The sequence below is a fragment of the Triturus cristatus genome, chromosome 6 (genome assembly GCF_964204655.1).
Source record: "Triturus cristatus chromosome 6, aTriCri1.1, whole genome shotgun sequence".
In the NCBI taxonomy this organism is placed as follows: Eukaryota; Metazoa; Chordata; class Amphibia; order Caudata; family Salamandridae; genus Triturus; species Triturus cristatus.
The window spans coordinates 1004651758-1004675719 of NC_140589.1; the positions used below are offsets into that span (position 1 = coordinate 1004651758).

The following is a 23962-nucleotide window of genomic DNA, read 5'->3' on the forward strand; positions in this document are numbered from 1 at the left end:
TGCTAATTATATACATAGAGAGAGCTTTTGGTCTGCTCCTTTCAACTACTGGATGTCTTCGACCAGCCTTTTTCAGTCATAGGCTTGAGACTTCATCAATCATGTATTGGCTCAGGCCAGTAGAGTATTAATTTCTCTCCTAATACTACTGCCATGTCAATGTATTCCTCTGTCCCGACTTGAGTGCTTGCATTGAATTACATGACAGACTGCTTTACAACTAAAGCTGTGTCTGCTGCTCATGCTGGTTTGCTCCTGTTTGTTTCGCTCTAAATTACTAACACTGCTTGATTTAGTACATAAAACCAAGACTATTGGCTTCACCATTGGTTGTTCTATGCGTAGTTGTGTCTTACTCATCTGTGGCCTGACTGATTCACAAGGTACTTTTTATCAATAGTTTCTTTCTTACTCCAGACTTATTTATGAATTACTTGTTCATTTCCCAGAGACATGTTTACTCAGGAGAAAAGCTTTTAATCACAAAGTTTGAAAAACCACCTTTACCATTTAATAGTAGAATTAGCATCCAACTGGGTGCATGGAAAGGTTCACTTAACAATGGTTACCATGATTCTCACCAGAGGCCATTGTTACTTCCGTACCAAATAGTTATATAATATATTTTTCCATTATGCTGTCTCCTCTACAGGAAGCTGTGATCCAGTATGAGCAGTACGAACAAGAAATGAAGCACTTGCAAAAGCTCATTGAGGATGCTCACAATGAGATCCAGGACAAACCAATTACAACCAGTAACATTAAGGCACTACAGGCCCAGATTTCCCAGCATGAGGTAAGACTCATTGTGGTCTACATATTAATGCATGACAATTGATTCAACATATTTGTCCAGTCATTCCTTCACAAATGGTACACAACACATAGCCAACACTTGTTGTTTTGCTACAGTTAATTCTTAAGACACCTTGGGATGTCATACAAATTTTGAAACCTCCCTCGATGCCCACCTGCTCATACTCAGAAAGGGCATGGCAAATGGAAGCCTGTAATTGTTCCTCTCTTTCATTTCTAAGTTATTTACAAAATGGAATGTGGTGACATAATTGTCAGAAGTTCTTTTCATGTCCTCGCACTCTTTATTCTTTTTTCCATCATCAGATACGGTCATGATTTGCAGAAACTCCAAGTTGCTTATTTGTCTAGTTTCTTTTAAGGCACATTTAATCAGTATGCTTCTTTGTTTTGCACTACCACATTCTCCATTCATTTTTAGAAATACATTTTGGGTATCTTTTTAATGTTTATAGTGTTGTAATTTTAATTTTTTATATTTATTAGATGTAAGACCAACTAAAGACAAGTGAATCATCTAGGAACTTTGGACATTTTAGAAACTTGCAGACTCATGCCTTGTGTATTTAATGAGGCACAATATCATAGCCTGTGCTGCCAAGAATTTGCCAGAAGGACTATGAAAGGGAGGCATACCTATCAATTCCTTCACACCATGGCATTCTCCATATGCAGATTGGGTCTCCTGTTCACTGCTGGCACTGGAGGAAAGCTAATTCTCTTTCAAACCACTCACCAGATCAGAGGTCTCCAACCTTTTCTGAGAGTTGTATCTGATCATCTTAATTTCACCATGAGCTACTCATGAATATTATAACAGTTAAAATATTACCATGTCCATTAACATTCCAGTTCGGACATCCCCATATAGCTTTACCGATAATGATTTCCCCTTCTGCGATTCTGCGTGCAAGCACATCTACCCTAGCTCCTTATGTCATTCTTTAATGGCAGAGTGTCAATCCGCACAGCTTGATTGATAAAGCGGGGCCTGCAAGATGGCAAGTCTCTATGCAAACATGTTAGACTACAAGCGGAGACAGGTGGTAATGTTGCAACCATCCCACTGCCCGGGGCTGTCAATAGTGTGTGTTTATTTGTTAGTGTGGGTACCTGTCATTGGTGTGGCGGGATGTGACTCCAAGGGTCTGAGAATGAGCTTCACAACTTCCTTCAATGTGCCAAGACCCCCTCCATGACCTAATTGTGTGTGGTGTGGTTTTAGAGACTAGTTGTTATAAACCAATTCACTTGTGACTTTGGACATCGCAGTTTAGAAAAGGGGTTGGGTTTGTGCCTCCTGAGCCTTCACAAATGAACAAGTAGAAACATTTCCCTTAAAACAATGCCAAGCTGTTTTACATCAAGAAGACATTTCTGTCTGGCTGGCAAAGAGGCAGAATAACTTTTCTTGCAGGTATCAGAGTTTTTGTTGGATTGGACCTGCTTACTGGAGCTGAAGTCAGACTCCTGGATTACCAGCATTTATAGTGGGATACTCTAGCTGTTTATGGCGCCTTATCTGCCTGTTGTTATAGCTCCAAGAGCAAATGAACTTGAAATTCTGGTAATTGGGAAATTTAGAAGAACAAAGAGAGAAATAAGACCTGGAGAGGTAGATTTAAACCTGGAGCTTATCTGCTGAATGCCTCTGCTTAGTCTGAAACAGACGTAGTGAGAGTTATTGGCCGTGTGTTGTGCTGGGTCTTGTTCCTAACATAATCATACTGATGACTGATTTGTCAGACTCACAGTCTTAAAACCATCAAGGATACTAATAGAGCGTGTGGTCTCTTAAATTCACCCAGTATGACTGACATACAAATTTGCAACACAAATAGTAAACTTTTTCAGAAATTTGGAAGAAGGGAATGTTGCTTCACCACCCACCTCAGAAAGACCCATTCTCCTAGCTTTCACATTCACTTCTTTCCCCTCACAACTTTGCAATCTCTCTAAATATTCTCCAAAGTGAGCTTCCAGAAGTTCAATACCAGGTAGGGGTCTTTGTTTGGTATCAACCTGTGAACTTTGCTGGCAGGAAAGGTGGAGACCCTCTGAAAGCTGGCATAGAAGAACTGGCTCTGTTCTCTATTTTAACAGTTTTATTTTAAGTTCCATCCTATGAAATCAGATGTCTTATATTCAAACTATGTTCCCTTGATGCAGGGTAGTGAAGGTGGTCTTGTATGGTTCAAAAGATGCCATAAAAAGCTACACACAATGGTTGGTCAGGTCTGATCTGGCAGAGAACCTAAGTGCCTGACCTACAGTTTAATGTTAATCGAAAGTCCTCAGATTTACGGAGATAAAAATATTGCCAGACATGAAAATATATTGGCCTAAATATCACATACAAAAATATTGTCCTGTGGGGTGTATGTTTTCTGTTATTATTTTTAATGAAATGATAATTTTGTAAATGATATTTAGGCACAATATTTTTGTAGGAGGATATTTAAGCCAGAATATTCTAGTACCATACTATCCATACTTCATGAAATGTGTAGGAAATTTGAGCATTATATTTTCTTCTGTGTTGATCACTTACTGTGGAAAGTGAAAGGCTTTCCATGGCCACTCATTTCTGTAAATGAGGTCCAAGTCTTATGTTTTAAAGTTACCTGGAATTCAGATAATTTGCTTAATGATTCCCAGGGCAAGGGGAAGACCCCGAAGTGGAGTAAGGTTGATGGCAGTGCAGAGGTGGGTTATCAGTCATTCCCAGCACCTGCTGTGTAGCTTGTTTCAATTGCCATGCTTATCTTCCATTGGTTGGGGTGTCTCACTGACAGATATAGAATAGATTTTGGGGGTCGCACCCCTCTGTTTTTCACATTCTGTGCCTGCCACTGTGTCAATTGAAAGCTTCAGTGTCTAACTAGTGGCTTGTCATTCTGACAGAATGAGGAAGCAAAAAGACAGCAACAGCAGACATCGGCCCTCCATGTACCACTTTCCAGTGACAGCCCCGTCTGCCTCAGCAACAACATTTTTCTTTTATAGCTTATTGGTGACAATATTCGTATATGACAGTAACCCACCACTAAAAGTAGCAGTGTGTTTTTTATTGGCAGATCACAGAGCTCTTTAGGTAATAGTTGTCTTGACTAAAATTCCATCAGTACATATTTAAATTACTGGATGTGAGCCTTGTTAAGAAACAGACATGGCCCCATAAATTGTTTTTTGAGTGCAAGTTCTAATACTAATAAAAAATGTACAGTTGGCAATAGTGACACTGTAGTTAAGAGTCGTCGATGCTTTCCTTTCAAAATGCATTGTTTTCATTTGCTTCTAAAGTTTTTCCATGAATTTTTGAGTTTTTTCAAAAAAGAAGGTTTGCACTTGTACAGGCCCCTCTCCAATATGTCCAGCTGTGTCCAGTACTATGGAAGGTTGTGGTGCCGAATACTAAGGCTGCATAGTTTTGATTCCACCTCATGCTTATTTCATCTACCACCAGACACTCCCTATCCATTTATTTCACTCTTACTGGGTCCTTTTGATCCCTGCTGTTTTTTATTGACAATTTCTCTAACTCCTATTTTCCCCCTTGTGTGTTTATCTCTCTCTCTTACTCTGGGTTAAAATTTGATGAAGAAAAATAAGTGATGGTCCCCAAAAATGAATACTGGTGAGCCCTACCTGCTACCACTGATGCAAATAAAGCAGTAATAACATCACTTAAACTATGTTATTTGTAGTGAGTGTTATTGTTTTCCGCTGTTAATGCGAACATTTTTTGAGTAACTGAACCATAGCTTCACTTTAACTGTGTTATTCAGTGAAGATATACATATATAATTCCGTCATGTTAGTTAAATCTGTTTTTCAGGGACACAGTTAGATATTAAGATTATTTTGGCATTCAGAGTATGACTAATTGCTTTTTTTAGGTATTATCTGGGACAGTGTATAAGCTGTCGCTTGTGAGACATTTTGTTAACTTACAAGGGGTTTAGAGCCTGTCCATTGCTCACCATTGCCTGGCTTCATCGTCACTCTCATTTGCTTGCTTTTCTTTGGTCAGCGCATGCTAGCTTCATTTCCTCTTCATGTTTTTCTCCCTCCTTTGGAGCATGGCCAAGTAATTATGTCCTTCAATTGCTCGTGCTTTTGGCGCTACTTCTTTCTTTCTTTGTAGACGCACTCAATAAGAGTGCATTTATTTGCAGATCATCTCCCTCGTGTGCTTCTCTCACTCCCCTGCTTTGTCTTACCCTTGTGCTTGTGTCCCCCTTGTCTGTGTTGTTGCTTGACCCCACCAATCCATCCGCTATTAGGCTAGGGACATCATTTACCAAATGCATGAGTACCGGAACCAACCTCTTCCCCACTCTGTGAGTAATACACTTGAGTACCAGCAGAATACTGTTTCAGATACAGTGATTAGCAGCACTGCCCTGACGCCCGACTCTCACTGCCACGTTGCATAGGCACAGTGATTACCTGCAACAAACTGTCTGAAAACAGTGATTATTGGCCTTCTACTGCACAGTGTGACCCAGCACCATACTACTCCAGACACTGTGAGCAACAGCAGCGACTTCTACGAGACTGCCTGCCACCCTGGCCAGGGACAGGGGTCTCTTGCAACAACTCTCCAAACATAGTGAGTAAAAGAGAGACATGCCCTGACGCACTGAGTAAAAGTAGCTGCATTTGGCTCTAGGTAGTTTGTATCAGCAGGATCATGCACAGCAACAGAATGCGGCTTCAAATACAGTGACTTGCGACAGAACCCAGCTCAGATTCAGTTTTTGGCTCTGAGCTGACAAAGTGATTATTTGAAGTATATTTTACCAGGCACAGCGACGGTTCCAGGAGGGAGCGCTCTAGACCAAATTAGTATAAAATTACTCTGCTATTGTGCCTGTCAAGCACCAACCTGTTCACACCCTGTGAGCGCTTATGACAGTATGGCCTAAGCACAGTAAATACCGCAGAACCCTATCTTACCCCATCCAAGGTCGACTTTTATCAGCCTGTCTTGCTTTTGCCTCTCAGATAATACAGAATCTTCCACACGGTGGCTCAACACTCGGCGAAGCAGGAGACATAACACAAAACAAACAACACCTTTAGAAAAGGGTTTTATTCTACAAAATGCAAGGACTCTCTCTTTTACAATAAGGCTTGGGGTTTTATTTTACACAATGCTCTCTAACAGAAAGGCTTTTCCAGATGCCAAATGCAGAACATTCAAATACACAAAGAGATACATATATATGTTTGTATGCAAGCAATAATAACACACTTGGTAAATATAACAGCTAAATGCATGAATAATACTGATGAATAAACAAGCAGCAAATAATATGAGATAAGACTCAAGCAAATATACTGGGACGTCCTGCAAGAGATCAGAAAGATATATATACATCAAATTATTACTTTGGATGTGGACCTCAACTCACTCACACATCACAAAGAAAACACCTCAAGTGATCAAAGCCACCGGCCAAACATCACAATGGCAATAACCAAAACTCAACAATTCAAATGACCACAGTCACTGGAACCACGCATCACAATGGCACTAGTCAAAACTCAATACTTCACCTGGTGCAAACACTGCATTTCAGCCCACTCCTGACTGGGGAAGTTAGGCAGCCGTGGTTGAGAGCCTCAGCAACCAGGGTTCCACACTCCGAAGTAGACGCGTACGTCCCTGTTCGGATTCCAAACTCCCGGTTTCTAAGTCAACAACCCTCAGCTTTATAATCTCAAAGCACACTAGAAGGTTCAGGAGAGACCCTCCCACCCCCACCCCCCCCCCCCGCACCAGAGGAGTCTTACCAGAACTGGCCAGCTCCAAGCAAGCATTCCCTGGCAGGAAGGAGTTCTCACATCCCCTTCTCCAATCTTGCATGTTCCAGCCTTTATCTAGACGAAGCTCACAAAGCCTTCTGGGTACATTAAACAATCTCTCACAAAAACAATCCTTGAACGTGCATAACCCAAACAAATTGCAAGCGCTGCTGTGCACGCAGAAAACGTTTAAGCAAGGCAGAGTCAGAAAAAAGGATGACATGAGGCCATGTCAAAGCCAATAGTAAGAACTTCATAATTCTACCAATGTACAACACAATGCATAATTGTGCACAACTGCTTTTAGATTCACATACTTCATCTCTCAATGTCCTATAGCATCACATACTTCATCTCTCAATGTACAACACCAAGCACATGTGTGCATCACTGCCCACAACTGCACTTCAGAACCAAAAAGTACATTCCACACCTCTCTCTAACTCTCAGGCTTTCAAATGCACATCCCACACATTCTGTTCTTGGCAAGGCTGTCCTACTCCATGACAGCTCCCACTGAAAGACTGCAAGATTACAAGAAAGAAACTTTTAAGAGAAGCAAGGCATATGCAGGACGTTGTACATTCAGACCTCGATAAAAAAGATAACACACTAAAGTCAATTAAAATAATGGTAGTCAAAGGTCAGCCCTGGGTGTCAGACCACAAGAGTGCCTCTAGCACTACATTCCACCCCATGACCTTTGACTATCAACACAAACATATATAAAAAAAACTGAATTTCTTAACTGAAAGCACATCTATAATTGAAAAACTGAACTTCTTAACTGAAAGCACAGCTATGATTGAAGCACATGTTAAAGCAGTAACATTATAGGCTCACGTGCTGAACTGAAAGCACAAATATAATTGAAACACACATTAAAACAGTGAAATCATAAAAGCATGTAATAATCATTTCAAAGCATGTAAAAAAAGCTCATGTATATCTGGATACTCAGCAAGAATAATTGTTTGATGGATACACAAAATGAATGCACATAGAATGAAGCATATGAACTCAGTAATGCTCCTAATGTCTCAAATGGCTAATAATGTAACTTCTACTGTTGAAGCAGCCAAACTTATATATTTTGTGCTAACAAATAAAGGCAACATCAACACCTTTAAACTAAAAAAAACATCTTCTTCAATTTCAATTTCACACCATCTTGTTCTTTTTTTTCTTCAAACCAAACAAGTACTGTCCTTCTGTGTGAAAGACACACAGCCTTCTTGCCTTTGAAATTATAACTGTGTTTTACTTCATGTTTATGATATCAGTTCATGATCAGTTGCTTAGTTAGTTCATCTGGTTTGTTCAGCCACAGGATGTCAGCTTGCACCGTCCGGTGATCACTCCAGGGTTGAGGGGGAGGGGTCCCACACCCACATGGGGCAAACAGACACGGACAGGGACATCAGGTACACCAACACATCGCAGTATGATGACCTAGAAAAGAAACAAGCATCACTCTTCTTGCAAAAAACATTTTTCAAAAAACAAACGTTTTCTTTTCTCCTTTTTGAGTTTGAAGGCACAATATTATAATTTCTGTCTGCACGGTTTTCTGCTGACCTTGGGGAATTATTTGGGAATTCTACCCACACTATGGTCTCTGAATTCTTGGTATTAGGATGAAACTCTCCTTTTCCCTGCACAGTAGGAAGGGCTGGGGCAGTCTCCTTCCTGACTATTTTTCCACTCACTCCTGAATACGTGATCCCTTTATCATTTGGCATGAGCCCCAAGCAATCCATCTGCTCTGTCTGCTCTGGTAATTTTCCTTTCTTCAACTCGCCCTTCACCTTCGGTGGGACTAGTCTGGCTTGTGCATACTAACACATAAGAATCACAGTTCTGCTTGGGCTGCAGTCCCTCGTGTGCTGCATGTTCTCTCCTGCCCCCAACCACCCCCTACCCCATCTTTTTTTTTGCTTTTTACTGATGCTGGACAGTGTTAGCAAACTGCATTGGCAAAGCCAATAAGTCCAAAGGGAGAGGCCTTTTGGCTTTGCCAGTGCTCGTTTTGTCTGTGTGGGGATCTGTTTGGCAGTGTCAGTGTGTTTGCGTGAAAAAGAGAGATATTTTTGTGTTCCTTGTTTCTGTGAAGCATGCTTGGGTCCATCATGTGTATGCTCATGCACCTGTATGACAATATGGAGCATTCATATGACTCTGATGTGCTTGCCTGTGCCGGAACGGTAATCAGTTTTTAATTTAAAGAAGTATCGGTTTACCATCACACTGGCTAATGTTATGTTATGTTATGTTAATTTTAATTTATAAGGTGCAACAGCGACCCAAAAAGGGTTTCCTGGCGCCAGCCTGAAAGGAGCAGAAAGGAAGGGAGAGATTATTGGTTAAACAGCCAAGTTTTTAAGCATTTACAGAAGTTCTCATAAACAGTTTCATTGCGGAGCGCCGCTAGGAGAGAGTTGCATAAGGAGGGGCCTAAGCAGGCAAAAGATCGACCACCCATGCGTGACCGTCTAATTCTAGGAACAGAGAATTTCGCCTGAGTGGCAGAACGGAGAGGATGTGAAGGCAAGTACGGGTGCACCAGAGCCTGCAGGTAATGGGGGGCCGCTCCAGATTTGATTTTAAACATGTAGCTCGGGGCTTCGAAGTTCCCTCTCTGATTACGCCTCTGGGGCCGTAAGGATCTTTGCCGTTGTTTTAGAGAATAGGAGAACCATTCATCATCACAATCATTAGTCTGATTTAAGTCAATAAAAAGAGTGTGGTCTGAGTTAAAGGGTTTTACTAATTAATAGTATAGTAGCCTTATTAGATCACAAGAAAAATCCATCAAGTTTAGTCATTAGAATCTTATTGGAAATCAATCATCAATCAATAAGCAATAAATTGAATAAATCGCATTAAGTACGTTCCATAAGGGAAGAATCCTTATACTAAGAATATGGGAGAAAAGAGTCAGAACCCATGAAGAGTTCTAGTTTGAGAAAGTGAGAGAAAGCACAAGGCTTCAACATTAAATCAGCTCAATAGATCAAAATATCAAAGCAGAACTTCCCATAGAGTAGAGTCTCAAAGAAATGTGAAATAGGAGTATTTGGAAAATCGTAATTGCAAGTGAAATAACCTACTCTAGGAGCACGCATTATTATAGACTACACCTTTCACGAAGCTTTGCAACATGTTGTTCTTCCTTCTTCGGTCAACCAATCAGCATTCGATGCTCTTCTGGGAACAGGATCGCTGCGTGTTCTCTCACCAAGAAACAGTAGTCCTCAGGCAGCAGTGTTGAGTTTGCAACCAGGTTGTAGTGGTTTTGACTTTAGTGTGGATCAATTTCTCATTCAGGTTCACTTTCCCACGTATTTAAACTACACTCCTAACCTTGCAATTATCAAATTTCTAAACAATGTTCTATATAGGAGTTGAAATATTAATATAATAAAAAGAAAACATTTCAGCATATCCTCCATTCATAGAAAAGAAAATACATGTTAGTTGAAATAGTCAAGATCAAGTTTAAATGCCGATTCTACATGTTTGATCTCTTCATGTCCCATTAAATTACAAAAACGAATCAATTGTTAACAGTGAGCTTTGTATAAGTAGAATCATAGTTATAGCTGCATTGTTAAGTCACGTCAGCGCCTAGGTCAAGAAATAAATATTTAATGCGTGTTTAGGTATTCTAAACAAATCAACGCTTCAAACAGTGCTACTTTAGTGATTTGAGGCTTACTTAGAACATGTAACTATGATGGCTTTAAATACACTTTATTTTCATTAAAGCTTGCACGTTAATACTGCGCATCCATTTTGTTTTTCATTAAAAACTCTCCCTTGTGTTTTGATATGTTAGGTGGATATTTTAATGCGAGTGGCTGTGGGTCTGGCAGCAGAATAATTGTTGAGGTCAGACCCTGAGTGATGGGAGGAGTGGGTAATAGAATGGAGGGTGTACAGGCTATCGACGTCACGAGTAGAATCTGTACGTGATGCCAGGTACTTCACTTTCCTTCCAATTCTCAAATAGTGATCCCCAGGTGCATAACTAACCGGCTTGTCAGCTTTTTTTTCTCGCACCAGAGACTCCGCCATCTATATTGATTGAAAAGTCCCCTCAAAAAAATGCTGAAGGGGTTATGGTTTGTACTGTAGGTTATTTTGGAGAGTGATCTTTTTTGGGCTTAAAAAAAAAGAGGCTAAAACGTGTCTCTTTGTTCCTGAGGTGGAAACACTTGATAAAATCTAACAAGGGTTTTTCTGCTGTTTGTAAAAGCGTTTGTTTCCTAACGAATACAGAGGCACATCAGCAGACATTGCTAGGCAAATGTTCCCGGAGTAATTAATGGTGATGTTTCCTCGCCTTTTGACTCTACATAACTGTAAAATTAAATCGTTTTTCTTTAACACATCCTTCATAATCCCAGTCTTGTCTGTGTACCTCAAGGTCCCTATCTTCTCTCTGTATGCCAAAAGCTCTCCCCCTCGCTCCTCTCAATTGTGAATGGGCAGCGGACCCATAACATAAACAGACTGCCTTTTGTGTGAGTGACTGGTGTGTTTAAGTGTGCATGTGCCAGCTGTTCCGCAGTTCTCTGCGTTCACCCTCTTGCAGCTTTCCCAGCATCATCACATGACCTTATTACTGTGCCACGCGCCTTCTGGGGAAATTTCAGCGTTTTTTTCTCATTTGTTGAGACAGAGAGTGGGATAAAGGGTTTCCCTCTCGTGCCATGGGATGAAATGGTTAATATCCCGGAGACAGACGGTTGGCCGTGCTGTCAGGGTGCTGTGTGCAGGCTCTTTCCGGTTTCCGCGCGGCGGCTCGGCCGAGCCCCGAGCTGAATGCTGGCCGGCCTTTTGTCTGTCACGGCCCAAACATCCTGCTTTTCAGCGGCTGCTGATGTAGGCAGAGAGCCGCCATCTCATTGGCTGCTCTCTGAGAAAGGGCATCCGCACGGGCTGCCTGGGTGGAGGATGAATTGCTGCTGTATTTCTGAGCCTTTCCACATCTGACTAAAAATGTTTTCCCAGGATTTGGCGCAGAAGATCAAGGGTTACCAGGAGCAGATCGCCTCTCTGAACTCCAAGTGCAAGACCCTGACCATGAAAGCTAAACACGCCACCATGCTACTGACCGTAACGGAGGTGGAGGGCATGGAGGAGTTGGACCCCGAGCTGCTGCCTGCCCCCTCGGCACACCCCTCCGTTGTTATGGTAAGGGCTGTTTCCTGCTCACTGATTTTGGGCTGCTTTTCTTTCCCGTAGCCCGAGGCTACTCGGTGCTACTGGCAAGTCTGCTTGGCTTAGGGGGGGAGGGCATCACATCACTAATGTCTGTGGGTGGTTCTTTATTTCTTCATTAACCTTAGTGACAGGCGATTGCTTCTGGGTGGGGTAGTCAGCGCTCTCCCATGAACGCTCCCTCCCCCGTAACCTTGCGTGACTTCTCTTTTGCCTTGTATTCTACAAATGCTTCAAGTGATGCTCTGCAAACACTATCCGACCGCTCTCAATTATGAGTGTTTGCTTAAGCTTTCAAAAGATACTTTTCTCCCACTTCTGCTGTCTTTAGAATCCAGCCTCATCGCTGCGCTCAGCATTTGAAAGAGCAAGTACGATTTTCCCATCGCCAGTAACCCGTGGGGCTTATTTACAAACCCCTTGCGCCGCCGGTGCGTCACTTTTCCTACCGGCGGCGAAAGGGGCTTGTATAAAAGAGTATCTGGGGCTTATTTACAAGCCTCTTGCGCAACCAGTACGTCACCTTTTCCCATAAGCCCCTTCGTTTTTTGCTGCATCGTGTTGACACTGCGCACAAATCCATCCCCCTATCTTTGCAGCTCCCAGTTGCGTGATGTGCTTAAAAACGGGGCATATTTACAAAGAATTGGTGTAGGGCAGCGCCGCAAGTCATTTTGCTGCGCTGCCCTACACCAATTTGAAAAGACAGAAATGCACCGTTTTGACAGGATACGATGCATTCCTGGATACGATGCATTCCTGTCCTGTCAGCCAGTTCCAGCGCAAAAATTGCAGCCCTGCACCAACGCAGGCACCCCCCATACGCCATGGTACAAGGGTGTTTGTGTTGTTGTCATGATTGTGTTTCTGCAGGAAGAGGCACCTTCCTGCCCAAAACAATCAGAAGAGTGGTTTTCCTCGTTCTGTGGACCTTATTTACAAGATTTTGTCCAGGGCAGCGCCTCAGGTCTTCCTGCTTTGCTGCCCAACGGCAAAAGAAAAGGGCAGTAATGCACCGTATCTATCAGATACAGTGCATTTCTGTACTTTTTCCCTTGCGCTGGCGCACAATAGGCTGCCATGCGCCAACGCTGGCACCTTTGCGTCATGGTGCAAGGGTGCCTGCGCTGAAGTGATGATTGTTTTTGTGCAGGAAGGGAAATCTTCCTGCACAACAACAAATTCAAGAGGCTCTTTCTAAGTGTGCTGCGGAAAGCAGCACACATAGAAATGGGAAAAACGAGGCGAAATAAAGGTATTTCTCCTTGTTGCACCACTCTTACGTCTTCCCTGGAGAGGCATATGTTTTTGGCGCTGCCTCAGAGTTATGATTCTTCGTAAATCTGGGTGCCGTGTCAAAAAGCCATGAGTGTTGATGGGAACGCCCACAGCAACACCCATTACACACCCCTTTAACGCAGAAAACTGCTTTAAACAAAACACTATTTACAAGGCCGCATTAAGCCACGGAAAATCACAAAAAGTGACACTCTGGTGTTGCAGCCTCTTATAAATGAGGCCCTACGTGTGCTGCAGAATGCAAAAACTAGGAGAAATGTAAAAATGTCTCCTCGTACACCAGGTCTGGGGAGGCTTACGTTTTTGCTGCCGCCCCAGATTCATGCTATGTTGTAAATCTGGGGCAGTGTCAAAATCCATGGGTGCTATGTGGAAGAACACACACAACACCCATGGCATGCCTACATGCCATAATGTGAGGCAACGCAGTGATGTCCGCTGCGTTGCCTTACACCGCATCTACAAGGCCATGAAAAGCCAAACAGGGTGGCTTTGCGTGGCCTTGTAGATATTGGCCTGCACTGTGCGCCACCGGAGCTTCAACAAAAGTACCTTATAAATATTCCCTAGGATGCGGCAGGAGAACATTGTATGCACCATTTTTAAGTAAACCTGAAGGAAAAAGTCTCTTTGAGACCTCTGTATATAGTGGTGGTCCTCTGCTGGTGGGAGTTGGAATCTCGTAAATTATGTTCTACCAAATGAAACCAACACAGTCAGAGTCACGCGACCACAGCAGGTGACCTTTAACCCCGTGGGAAAAAGCCACAGGGAAACAATGTGCTTCCGAAGCTTGTCTGATAAAGACGTGGGTCCATATGAGTGTGCTTTTGTCACCTGCGAAGTCTCCTGCTTCATTCGGATGGCATTTTACCCTATCGATGATCGCATTTCTTTATGTCCTGTTACAAACAGTTTCTACTTAAACGGGCATTTGGACATCTATTGATTTGCTACGAACATCTCAGTTGATTCCCGTTGAATCTTGGCATTGCCGGTCAACTGTGTTATTTTATTTTATTTCCTTTGTTTCATTCAATCGCTACACTTGCCCGTGTTTTTTCCACCGAGCATGTGCAGTACAATGTCCAAAAACCTGCATTTCACAACTGGGTCCAGCGGGAGCGGTTTGTGGCTGGCCAACTGGAATGCGCATTAGCAATCCCGTGTGCTCCCCTGGAACATCAATTCCCAGCACGCATATCAATATTTGAAGAAATAAATGAGCTTTGGGCTCTCTACAAAGTAAGCCGGCTTGGCACTGCGCAAAACGGTAATCTGTGCGCCTCCTCGTACTTCACCACTTACAGACTTGCACTCAATGTGCGTTGTGTTCTTTTGTTAACATGTGCCTGTGGGTAATGCTTAGAATTACCGTGCAGCAACAAGGACAAATGTTTCATAACTCTTGTCTTGCATACCGCTCGAGGCCATATTTCAGAATATTTAATTTCCAAAGTAAAAGCAGGCACGTGAGCGTTAAGGTGAGACCGCCCCGCCTCGTGTTCTGCATGTGCTTTGTTTGCCTGAAGAGGTGCTGTCTGAATGCAGCTAGGATGGGCAGACATCTGCGTCGGCACCAGATTCCAAGACAAGCAGAATAGTTCTTGCAAGAGGAACACGGAAGTCAAGTACTTTTAGGGCAGTGCGACTGGTGCGGTCGCACTGGGCGCTGACCTGTGGAGGGGGCGCCAACGTCAGGGTTGGGCACTCCGTTTAGCAAAAAATGATTATTGGAGAGATGAGGGGCACTTATGCCCGGTCGTACTGAGAGAATCCGAGGAGGCGTTCATGTGGTGTGGGGGCACCAGAAAGGATTCTCGCACCGGCGCCACCAGCGCTAAAGCCGGCCCTGGGTACTTTCACCTTTAATGAGCTAACAAAGCTAGGTTTTACTGAGGTGAGGTATTGCCTATACATCCAAAGAGCATATAACCCTCTTCATACATTTTACTAACAGTGAAGAAGTTTTCAAGACCCATGCAGGGCCACCATCCAGTATTTCTAAACATACCTCCAACAGAATGTGTAATTCTATATGTTTGCTGTGTTCGGCTTGTGAAACTTGTCACTTAAGTGTTTTGTCTGTTCTTCTTCCTGTGCCCTGGGGTGTCGTCGTTTCCTGTGGCAGATGACTGCGGGTCGCTGTCACACGCTTCTGTCCCCTGTCACTGAGGAGTCTGGGGAGGAGGGGACGAACAGTGAGATCTCCTCTCCACCTGCCCGTCGCTCTCCTTCACCTGTGGCTAATGCAGACGCTTCTGTCAACCAGGTACCTCTCACTTGGCTCTCATTTCGCAGAAGAGTCTGGATGTTTGCAGAGCCCAATTTACCTTTGTACGCACAGCCCGTTATCACACACACACGTGATTTGTCCTGGTAAATGACACACTTGCTATGTGTTTTTTTTCCAACATAAATTGCTACAAAGGAGGAATTGTATTTGTTTTTCATTTACCTTGAAGAGGTCTAATCTCTCTGTAAATAAATAGTATTTACTCAATAAGGCCTCCAATATAACAGTGACTGACAGTCTGCAAAAAGCGATTTCTTAATAATCAATATTCACATTGAATGCACTCATCGGGTGTTTGGGCTCTGCATCCAGACATTTTGTTCTGAGCTATTTTTGTTGTAGCAAGTGCATAGTTTTGTGTTTCTGTGTGTATTTATGTGTTATAGTTACTCCGTCGACCCTGCAACTCCCAGATGTCCGAAAGGCCCATTTCTTGTTTGTGTACCTTGATTTGTTTCAAAGAAAACATTGTAGCTTTTGTTTCTAATTAACAGGGTGCTACACCTCTTCGGCTGGTTTATCTTGATTTACGGTGTAGCAGGCATATTTCCTATTATTGGACTAATGTTGCCCAAATTATTAGTAAACTTCCTTGATTTCTGTCACATTTGAAATCTCTATCATATCTCAAATTTGCTGCGGGCACACATCTTGATTATTCCAAATGCTCATTTTAAGTGATTAGGCAAAGTAGATAAACCAGGGGTATCATACCAGAATATCGAGTACTAAACGTTGCGTTACAAAACTAATGTAGTCAAAATATGGGCGACCTCAATATCGATGAGGTAAGTATACATGAGGTAAGTAACCACAGGTTTACTATACTCACCTCCACGTGTCTTCCTGAACACAACTTACATATTTACGTTTCGTAGAAGTGGAGTTAAGAATTGTAAATCTCTCTCTCTCTCTCTCTCTCTCTCTCTCTCTTTCTCTCCCTCTCTCCGTATCTATCTATCTATCTATCTATCTATCTATCTATCTATCTATCTATCTATCTATCTATCTATCTATCTATCTATCTATCTATCTATCTATCTATCTATCTATCTATCTATCTATCTATCTATCTATCTAGATAATAATTCCCTTGCTCACGGGCAGCAGCATGAAAAGCAAGTAAGTAATCTCACAAGACTTGAAACGCACTGCTTTATATCTTCTTTAATAATACTCAGATGAGTGTCATAATTAAAGCAGTGCATGCTGGTATTTGCAGTCTAAATAACAGTGTAATTGCTGCTCAAATATTATTCAAAGTGTACCTTGTCCCTTGATAAGGCAGGCGAAACCATGCGCCCTCGTCATGCCAAATAAAGGGCTCCCAGCGTTCAGCGTAGCTCCACAATCACAAAGCCACAGACCTGCCTTTAATCCCTGGTGGTGGTGCACTCAAAATGGCTGGACTACCGTTGTTTATTCATAACCACACTTTGTCCACAAAGACGAGCACACTCCTCACTGGGACAAAGAATAAAGCACAGCATGGCAGAAGGTCAGCATGTTCACTCCGTAGCAATCAATTATGCCCAACACGTTTCAGAAAATTATTCCCTTGTTCAGGGGCAGCAGCATGAAAAGCAAGTAAGTAATCTCACAAGACTTGAAACGCACTGCTTTATATCCTCTTTTAATAATACTCAGATGAGTGTCATAATTAAAGCAGTGCATGCTGGTATTTGCAGTCTAAATAACAGTGTCATTGCTGCTGAAATATTATTCAAAATGTACCATGTCCCTTGATAAGGCAGTTGAAACCATGCGCCCTCGTCATGCCAAATAAAGGGCTCCCAGCGTTCGGCGTAGCTCCACAATCACAATTGAAAACAAGCATTGGCATAGCCAGTAGGTCTCTCCTTTGGGACCTTATAAGTGTTTAGCCATGCAACAGTTGATGTTGTTGCACCAAGGATATTGTGCTGCATACCTAAATACTTATAAGGTCCCAAAAGCGAGACCTATTGGCTATGCCAATGCTTGTTATCTAATGCAACCAACAACTATTGACAAAGCCAAGAGTCCTGGCTTAATTTAAGTGTAATAATATATATGTATGTTGTATGATATATCTGGATGCAACGACAAAAGCAGCAAAATACCAGTCGACTCGCTCACTATGCTAAGCACAGATTTGAGCTTAGGTGTTTTAAGCCACGCCCTACCTTACATCGCCAGGCCCCTTTGTGACACTCCCCCAGTTTTTCTTCCCACATAAATCCCCGATTGTCTCTGTATAATGTGTGATGTGACTTGAAGTGCTTCAACACCATAATTTGGTATAAGCAGCGCTATAAAACAAATGAAATGTATGTGAGAGAGGGACTATGGAGAATTGAGGGACACTGTATATGATGTAAAGGGAATCCGTGGAGAAAGAGGTCATGGGAGGTCATCGAAAAAGATTGCCGGACCGGCCCTGGTTCTATCACGTCATTCTACTGTCCAGCCGATACTAAATTTCACACCTACTTTTAAGTATACAGTGTATCCTAACTTTGAAAACTTGATCTTCACTCACCCTAGTGTAGGCGGTTCCTCCTGAAACCATTACCCTAAGCAAGGCAGCAGACTCAGTCACAGCACTGGACGTAAGTGATATGAAGTCGTAGCAGTATCATTCCCCCGCCCCTGAGGTCACTGATACCCTCTCTTCAATTCGTCACTGCGCCCTGATAGGCTTCAGGCTCTAATGCCCCTTCCCAGAATGCCAACAAGAAATTACTCTCCACAACACCACCCACTAACGTGAGGGTATCTTGGCACCTAAGTTCCACTTCACAACAAGATGCTACCTCCCTGACACGGGCATCTTTGGGTTTTGCTGCTCCTGTATATCAATGTAACATTGCCACTGGAAAGCCACATAACACATACGTTTATATTTGCTGGCAAAAGTTACACGTGCTGCATTTCGTAAAGCATTTTGATTGCTCCCCCGCTCGTGTTTCACGATTCTGGTAAATTTGCACGCCCGTTAGTAGCGAAGCGCACTGAAGCTGCACCCATTGCAACACCAGCTCAAGTGCAGCAGTGTAATAATGCCATTGTTGGCCACAAGGTGATCTCTTCCGGTGCTGGAGAGGAAGGGGCAGGAAGGGTGTGGAGCGCTTAAGTGACTAGCGAACTGGGTTTGAGGAGGGACGGATCTTTATTTTAACCAATCAACGTGTTTACAGCCACCACGGTCTCTTGGTACCGCCTCTTACTACGCAAATCAGTTTAAAACAACCTATCTTCATTTGCGTTCATAAGTTGAAGTTTGTTAGAGTTGGCAGCTAAGTCAAGGGACTTTGAAGTTTAAAATCTGTGTAGATGTGAGGTAATGCCCACGTTTGACAACGTCGCTCCTGTTTTTGGTAGGAGGTGTATTGTACTTGTTTAGTATTACTACCGGGTGGTACAGGTGTTTGAGATCCTAGAGGTGCTGTTGAGTTGCAGCGGAAAGGAGACGGAGCAGCGCAATCTGCGCCTGGAACTTTAGCTCCGGTGCTGGCTCAATATCTCGGTATTCTGACCAAGCACTTAATCCCCTCGTGCCTTAAGAAAACAAGCACGTGAATGGTGCGCGCCGCACATGGTGCGCGCCTGGCTAATTAAAAACAGATGGTAGAACAGATAGCCCCTGCTTGTAACCGCTGTGGTAGGCCGTGGGCGAATACATGCAGACGCCTTTATCCAATTGGTGATGTCTTTTTCAGAAAGACACACGCAAAGACAAATGAAAATAATGCAAAAAGAAAAAAACACACAAACAAGCGTGTGGAAAGCCCAGAGCAATTCCAAGAAGTCGTGTTCCTAGGGCGGCGCATGTGCGCTGCGCTAGGCTCGACCTAAAAAAATGAAATATGTATTTTTGTGAAATATAGGGTAGTTTAGTGCATTTTAATTTCTTAGAAATATGTTTTGTAAGTTTTGTAAGTACAAAAATATTCTCTTGGTAGTGCTGTGGTACTCTGTAAAGTTAAAAAAAAAAATTAAATATGTTAAAAATTAAGACTACACTATAGTACACTCATTTAATTCCACTCCACTTACAAGTGCAGCAGTCATTAGTTCTCATACATCGTACCAAAAACATGGAACAGCCTTCCGCAACACATCAGAGCCTCCTCTTCATTTCCTGAGTTACACAAGAAGCTGAAGATCTGTTTCTTGAATTACTATGAGAGGACACTCACCTATGCACCTGTTCAAGCATCTGGATGCCCTCATGGTTGATTAGTACGATATACAAATAGACATAACTTATTTGCAAAATATAGTGTAGTGCAGTGTATTTTTGATCTTTTTACAAATAACATTTTAAACATTTTCTGTAAGTACCGCTGTACTTTCCAGGTAGTATTTCGGTACTACATAACCTTTTAAAAAACAATTAAATATGTTAAAAATAAAAAATGACACTGTAGTGGACTACATTTGTGAAATATAATGTAGTTGATTGTATGTTTAATTATTTTCAATTTTTGTAAGCATTTTTTAAAGTACCGTAGTACTTTCTAGATAGGACCACGATACTCCCTAAAACTTAAAAAAAAAATATAAAGTAAAAAAAAAGAACTTTTACCTACTTTTAGACACTTAATATTAAACAATCTTTATTCGGCAGTAAAACCGCCATAAAAGAGATCATGCATTCAAAACAGTAACAAATTCATTAGAACATATTTCATCACACAATAAATATACACATATCGCTATAATTCTAAAGGGAATCAAAACAATCCTATTCTTACAGTTTCTCTTGGGGTTTTATCGAGTGTACGCATAATCGTTACATAAAATTTCCTATGACATAAAAATTATTCATATCGACCTTCATGTGAAATCAATCATATCATACTTCAAATGCATTTTGATTATGTTATCTACCCAGCCAATTTCCATAGTATCCCTCCTGAGCTCAGTCAATCTGGATTTCCTTGATCTTATTATTGCTCTTAGTAAATGCGAAATAACACACAGTGTACGAGCGTGTGGTGTTAGTTGCAAATAAAAGAGAGCAACACGTGCCTGACTTAATCCCATTTCTTTTAAATAAAGTTTAAGAAATTGTCGTCTGGGATGCGTAAAATATTTACATAAAAAGACAAAATATAAAATATCCTGCGGAGACCTATTGTCGCAGCCACAGCAGCCTCTATCCTCGCTTTGTACAATAAAATCAGGAGGAGAGGCAACTAAGTGGTGAAACATATTCAGTCTAAATCGAGTGATTAAAAAAAGCTCATGGGGTCTAGTAAAAATGGAAAGGTAGGGTTCCATGTCCGGCACTGATTTCACTAGCGCATGGGCTCTTACTGTAGGCTTATTAAGCTCCTTTCTTTCATACACGGAGCTACTTGTTTTAAAAAATAGGTCTTTGATTAACTTTTTGTCCACCTTTTTTACTGACTCATGATTCATAAAAATATCATGTCTTCCCAGGGCGCTAAATGAATCTTTAATGTATTTAAGCCAAGGGATTTTGAGAGCGTGGTCCAGGGCAAGACAATCCAATATTACTGCTTGATTAAAAAAAAGCCTCTTTGTTGGACCATACATTCACCCAGCAGAGCAGGGGCTTGACTGCAGCTAGATCTGTAATATATTTGACCCCTAGCTCTTCATGTACGGCGTAAGTGGGTGTTCCCTGCAGCACTTTAAAAATCCTTCTTAAAAATTTATTTTGGGTGATTTGGAGCTTATCTACTGTCTTATAGCCCCAAATCTCACTCCCGTACAAAGCCTTGGAAATACAAATTGACTGATATAATTTTAAAATCACACCCGGAGACCGCATGCCTAACCTAGGAGCATAATTTGCAATGGCTCCCAGGGCTTTCTTCATGATCTTTGCCTGTTCCTCCTTCAGGTTATTCCAATTCAGTTTATCATCAAATAAAACACCCAAATATGTAAAAGTCAGAACTTTAGCTAGGCTAGCAGTGCCTGCCATGTAGGATTTTGTGCTAGTCCCCCGACACCCTATTTCCATAACGAATGATTTTTAAAAATTGGGTGATAAATCCAAGGTATTCATGAAGTAGACAAACTCATCGACTAACACTTGCAATGCCCTAGGTGTTCATGCAATAAGCACCGCGTCGTCCGCATATAGCAAAACTGGGACTTGTCTAGTGCCTACTCTTGGGGTATCGAACAAAGGTCTAGTGGAGGCCAAAAGGTTCTCAGGAAGCCTAGGCTACTAATGATTTAACAGCAGTATTTAGTCAGACGAAACAATACAAAGAAGTCCAGGTGGAACTTGGTATGCAATATATGTTGGTACACAAGGTTTTTGGAATGACTACACATTTATTATCCCCATAAATGGAATATCATATACTTTGGTAATAGTTCTAGTGCTCACACAGAAAGTGACAGTGCGTGAAGTGGGGAAGTGCTGGTGACATTTAAAATTTACATCGCATTGAAAAACAACAGTAGTAAGCAAAACTCCTAAATAAATTGAACGCAATAATGGAGTTTTGGTTGGAGAGGTTGACGGCGTTTCGATCTCATTAGTGTGAGATCTTCATCAGGATGAGAAAGTGTGAGCTGATAGAATTAGAGCTGATCCGTATAGGAGCGGTAATTACTCAGATCCATTGAAGGAAGGTACGTGCCAGTTATTGGCGGGTAGAGCGAGGGCATGCTCCGGAGGCCCAGGCAATATGAGTGACTGGAGCCCTTAGGCGAGTGCGTCTGTTAAGGGCAAGCGGGCATATCGTGCAGAAAGGTTGAAGGAGCTGCAAGGGCCATCAGAGAAGAGGAGGGAACCGTAGTAATTTGGGCAGCGCTTAGTTCAACTTGAATAGGACGTCTGGTCTAGGCAGGGTGCCCGTCATGAAACAGAGGTTGTGAGAGCCGCAAGGGGCCATCAAGGAAGTTGGAAAACCCTTTGTAGATCGGGCAAAAATGCTGTTTGCTAGCGTGCGTGGCTGGTTAATTGAATTTAGTCCCCTGCCGACACCGGGTTTCTCCGGTGCACCCCACTGACTACGTCTACGCGACTTCAATTAACCAGCCGCGCACGCTAGCAAACAGCGTTTTCGCTCGATCTACATCGGATTCTCCAAAGTATATGATATTCCATTTATGCGGATAATAAATGTGTTGTCATTCTAAAAACCTTGTGTCCCAACATATATTGCGTACCAAGTCCCACCTGGACTTCTTTGTATTGTTTCGTCTGACTAAATCCTGCTCTTAAATCATTAGTAGCCTAGGCTACCTGAGGACCTTTGGCCTCCACTAGACCTTTGTTCTAAACACGCCTAATACTACCCCTGGTCTTACTACGGGGGTCCCCTTGTTATTTAAACATATCCTCTCGGGGTATCAGCATGCAGTGAAATCAGGTGGGACTCTATTCTATTAATGTACAGAGTGAATAAAATGGGGTCGAGGATGCACCCTTGATGCACTCCTCATGAACAGCTAAAATCCGTTGGTGAGTCACGCCTCCTGTGTGTAGCTAACTACAGTATTAGCATATAAGGACATTAAAACATTGATTATTACACGTTCTACACCTATCGCGTCTAATAAAACCCACAATTTGCTACGGTTCACCCTGTCAAACGCTGCAGTAAGGTCCATAAATCCCAGATAGATGAAGCCGTTTTTGAGATTGTATATTTAGAAATCAACAGGTAAAGATTGTGGCCTTGACCAACTGTTGATTTACCTGTTCTGAAGCAATATTGAACATCTGAGATGACTCCATTACGCTCTGCCCAATCCGATAACCTATTTAATAGAACTCTGCCCATAACCTTAACAGTGGAGTCTATCAGGAATATGAGACGGTAACACTGTGGGTATCCCTGTCACTCTTCTTAAAGATGGTGACAATAATAGCTAAAGACCACGACTGCGGCATTGCTGTCAGTGCTGCTGCTTTTAAAACCTTAGTCAGAATCGGGGCCCAGACGTCTACGTTGTTCCGTAACAGGTCAGGAGGAATCCCATCCGGGCCTGGGGCCTTGTTCCGTGACAATCCCTCAATAGCTGTTTTAACCTCATCCAAGAAGAAGTTAATCTGATCATCCCATTTAAAAGGCACTAGGTCTTCTTCATGATTATAGACCATCTAAAAGTGGGACTTCCATTGATCCTTTGATCCTGAGTTATATGATGAGCCATTCTTGGTTAGTCTGGTTCAGTAAAACAAGGGCTATTAATGACCTTCCAAAAAAGGGTGCTGTCCTTTAATTCACTTGCTTGAACCAACTCTTCCCAGTGTTGGTCCTGTAATAATAACCTCCGAACTTTTAGTGCACATTTATAATTTTTACGGCAAGTAGCTACACTCACTTTATTACGCTGTAACTCTTTCAATGCTACTTTTAGATTCTTTAATGCCTCAGAGCACCCACTGATGAACCATCTCGGATTATCCAGACAGGCCGGGACTGCCGGCACAGTTAACAAGCCCGCCACTGTCTGTGCAATAGCGACAAAGGAACTAATTACTGGGGGAGATGTTTCAAGGCACTTTATGATCTCTTTTTGTTTTAGTTT

General features: G+C 42.3%; 1 protein-coding gene across 1 annotated transcript in view; it reads left to right on the forward strand.

Moving 5' to 3' along the window:
- SYNE1 (spectrin repeat containing nuclear envelope protein 1) overlaps positions 1-23962 on the forward strand; it is a 1959630-nt gene that overhangs the window by 1260940 nt on the left and 674728 nt on the right. Inside the window, exons 89-91 of the mRNA XM_085611789.1 lie at positions 653-796; positions 11647-11829; positions 15287-15427. Coding sequence (XP_085467915.1) covers positions 653-796; positions 11647-11829; positions 15287-15427 — 468 coding nt within the window. The remainder of the gene's footprint in view (positions 1-652; positions 797-11646; positions 11830-15286; positions 15428-23962) is intronic.